Genomic DNA, 4,031 nt, shown 5'->3' on the forward strand with positions numbered 1-4,031 from the left:
AAGCAAAAGAAAACAGAACAGTCTAGGGTAAAGGTAGGTGATGCTGTGGTATAAACAGTGTGCCAGACATAGAGGGGCCGAGTCTCCTCTCAACACTCCCCTCAGAGCTCAGGCGAGGGATGGTGCCCAGTGCTTGCTTCAGAGCTGTGCTGAGAATCCATGAATGTGCTAGTGCCTCTCAAACTCCTCTGACAATCCCTGGAGGTGGGGGCACCACAGACAGAGCCTGTAGCTGGGTCCAGTCCCAGTCACTGGGGTCAAGAGGTGAGACCTAGAGTGAAAGAGGGCCTGAGTAGATGGCCCTCCAACCCTTCATCAAGTAGTAGCAGGAGCACAGCACGGCAGTCAAGACCACCAAGTGTACTTGCTGTGCAACCATGGGTATACTACTTGACCTCTCTGAGCCTCAGTCTCACCTGCAAAACAGAAATGACACGCCTCACAGGATAACACGCAGACTGTATATTAAGCTCAGACCCTGGCAGTAGGATGTTCTAGGACGGAAGACACCTGAGTGGGAAGGCGAACATGGACCCCCATACTGGACTCCGCACCCCAGTGACCAGGCCTCTGGTCTTTCACCTCCCAAAACCCGCTCTACACGGCAGGCCTGGCTGATGCAGTCAGAAGCTGGGGTGTCACACCAAGAAGCCCTCCTCAAAGGACACAACCCCACAGCGAACACAGTAACCACAACACGGGCTCAATGGCTGCCCCACCCTGAGTAACCAGAACCCACTCCACTCCAAGACCAGCGCCAAGCCTTGGCACTTCCTGGGCTCCTCTTCAGGGAGGCCCAACCATGTGTGATGCCACAAATACCACGCTGTCCTGTGCTGTCACCTGCAGTCAACCTTTAGGACTCAGTGCAGTGCCACCTCCTCTGGGCAGCCTTCCCACCCTGCCCTGTGCCATACATAGAGGTCAGATGCCACCACAAATTCCTGCTGCACACACCAGGAGTTCCCCAAAGACAGGGACTGTATGGTGATGACCCTGGTGTCCCCAGCCCTTCGGTTAGGGCTGGGCACTCAGCATCAAGTCAGTAACTGTTAGCAGGGAAATGGAATGAGCAAAAGGATGTGGGCCCACAAGAGAAGCACTTCCTGCTAGGGGTGTTCTGTGCCTACTGTGAAATGTTGTGACCAACATACCGACTCAATCAAGTCCAGGGCTTCAGAGAGGCTAGACCCCACAGCAGGGATGAGGAGGTTGGCTGCCTCCACCACCCACTTGTAGGGCAGACTCATTTCCGGTGGGGAGCCTTCCTGGTCCTCACGCTTCGGAAATTCCTCCAAGGGCTCGGGTGTTCGTACTGCGTCCAGATCTTTAGGGATGGGCTCCTGCTCCTTTGAAGTGGTGGCTGCTGCAGGTTCCTCCTCACTGCTTTCCTCCTCCTTTATGGTAGGAGGGACAGAGGGCCAGTTGGTCAGAAGACTTCCCTGAAAGACACAAGAGTACACCATTTGGATTTCGCTGAGATATAGACTCTATAGTAATTTCTAGCTAAAACACACAACCTGAATCTAAGAAGGAAACTCTGATGAACCCAAATAGAGAAACATTCTACAAAATAATTAGCCATACCATATACTTTAAAAATGTCAATATCATGAGACTAAGAAAGGCGGACTAAAGGGATAGGACAACTAAATGCAATGTCTGGTCCTAGACTGCATCATGGGCAGGGAAAAATGGAATATAAACTGTAGATAAACATCCTGAATTAAGCTTAAATTCCCTGGATTGAATATAACTTTACTGTGGTTATGTAAGCAAATGGCCTTATTCTTAGGAAACTATGCTACATAACTAACTCTCAAATGGCTCAGATGAAAGTAGTAGTACACAGAGGTTGGGTGCAGTGGCTCACGCCTGTAATCCCAGCACTTTGGGAGGCCGAGGTGGGTGGATCACCTGAGGTCAAGAGTTCAAGATCAGCCTGGCCAACATGGTGAAACCCTGTCTCTACTAAAAATACAAAAAAAAATTAGCCAGGCGTGGTGGCACGCACCTGTAATCCCAGCTACTCGGAGGCTGAGGCAGGAGAATCACTTGAACCTGGGAGGCGGAGATTGCAGTGAGCTGAGATCGTGCCATTGCACTCCGGCCTAGGTAACAAGAGCAAAACTCCGTCTCAAAAAAAATTAAAAATTTAATTTTTAAAGCTTAAATAAACATTAAAAATTAAAGGACCAGGTACAGTGGCTTATGCCTGTAACCCTAGCCCTTTGGGAGGCTGAGGCAAGTGGATCCCTTGAGCTCATGAGCTCAAGGTTGCAATGGGCTATGATCACACCACTGCCCTCCAGCCTGGGCAACATAGCAAGAGTCTAATAAAAAAAAAAAAAGGGTGGGGGAGGGGGCTGGGTGCAGCGGCTCACATCCATAATCCCAGAACTCTGAAAGGCTCAGGCAAGAGGATCCCTTGAGTTCAAGAGTTGAAGGTTGCAGTGAGCTATGATCACGCCACTGCACTACAGCCTGGGGTACAGAGCAAGACCCTGTCTCATTTAAAAAAAAAAAAATGGCCGAGCATGGTGGCTCACACCTGTAATCCCAACACTTCAGGAGACCAAGACGGGCGGATCATGAGGTCGAGAGATCAAGACCATCCTGGCTAACATGGTGAAACCCTGTCTCTAAAAATACAAAAAATTGGCTGGGCATGGTGGCACATGCCTGTAGTCCTAGCTACTCGGGAGGCTGAGGCAGGAGAATCGCTTGAACCCAGGAGGCGAAGGTTGCAGTTAGCCGCAACTGCACCACTGCACTCCAGCCTGGGCAACAGAGTGAGAGTCCATCTCCAAAAAAAAAAAAAAAAAAAAAAAAAAAACAAAAAAAAAGCGCTGGGTGCGGTAGCTCATGCCTGTAATCCCAGCACTTTGGGAGGCCATGGCAGACAGATCCCTTGAGCCCAGGAGTTCGAGACCAGCCTGGGCAACATAGGGAAACCCCATTTCTATAAAACAAACAAACAAAAAAAGTGAATTTTGCTGTATGTAAATTATACCTTTATAAAATAAAGAAATAAAAAAGCTAGCAAACTGGGAAAAAATAGTTACTACATGATAAAGGAGTAACACCCTTAATATACAAATAAAATGTACAAATCAATAACAAGACCAAAAAAAAAAAAAAAAAGGCAACCAAGCCAAATAACAAACTAAGGGGTAATTTGTTACTCAACCTCATTAATAGTAAACGAAATGAAAACCAAAACAATGAATCAAAACATCACGTTGTACACCATAAATATATGCAATTTTTTTGTTGTTGTTTGAGACAGAGTCTTGTTGTCGCCCAGGCTGGTGTGCAGAGGCACACTTTCAGCTCACTGCAACCTCTGCCTCCCAGGTTCAAGTCATTCTCATGCCTCAGCCTCCTGAGCAGCTGGGACTACAGAAGTGCACCACCACACCCGGTTAATTTTTTATATTTTTAGTAGAGATGGGGTTTCACCATATTGACCATCCTAGCCTCAAGTGATCCGCCCACTTCAGCCTCCCAAAGTGCTGGGAATACAGGCATGAGCCACCGCGCCTGGTCAATATATGCAATTTATTTGTCAATTATATCTTAATAAAGCTGGAAAAAAAAACCCATCAACTCCAAAGTAATTCAATCAAAATAAGAACATGATAATGCATCTGTTGCTCATTAAAACTGGCAAAGATTTTTTTATATAACCATAGCCGGTATTGACAATGAGGCTGGAAACAAGCAGTCCCATATACTGCTGATAGCAGAATTAAACAGTACAATCCCTTTGGCAGCAATTCAGCAACGCTTATGAAAACTTCAAATGTCCACACTATTTTACCCAACCATTCCACATTATAAAATCAACCGGCCGGGCGCAGTGGCTCACACCTGTAATCCCAGCACTTTGGGAGGCTGAGGCGGGCGGATCACGAGGTCAAGAGATCGAGACCATCGTGGCCAACATGGTGAAACCCCTCTCTCTACTAAAAAACACAAAAATTAGCTGGGCATGTGGTGCATGCTTGTAATCCCAGCTACTTGGGAGG

General features: G+C 47.5%; 1 protein-coding gene across 1 annotated transcript in view; it reads right to left on the reverse strand.

The window, feature by feature from the left end:
• MYBL2 (v-myb avian myeloblastosis viral oncogene homolog-like 2) overlaps window positions 1–4,031 on the reverse strand; it is a gene marked incomplete at its 5' end in the record, with an annotated part of 50,123 nt that overhangs the window by 22,840 nt on the left and 23,252 nt on the right. The window contains one exon of the mRNA XM_011997670.1: window positions 1,155–1,442. Coding sequence (XP_011853060.1) covers window positions 1,155–1,442 — 288 coding nt within the window. The remainder of the gene's footprint in view (window positions 1–1,154; window positions 1,443–4,031) is intronic.

This window comes from Mandrillus leucophaeus, unplaced genomic scaffold, assembly GCF_000951045.1.
Source record: "Mandrillus leucophaeus isolate KB7577 unplaced genomic scaffold, Mleu.le_1.0 Scaffold544, whole genome shotgun sequence".
NCBI classification, from domain to species: domain Eukaryota; kingdom Metazoa; phylum Chordata; class Mammalia; order Primates; family Cercopithecidae; genus Mandrillus; species Mandrillus leucophaeus.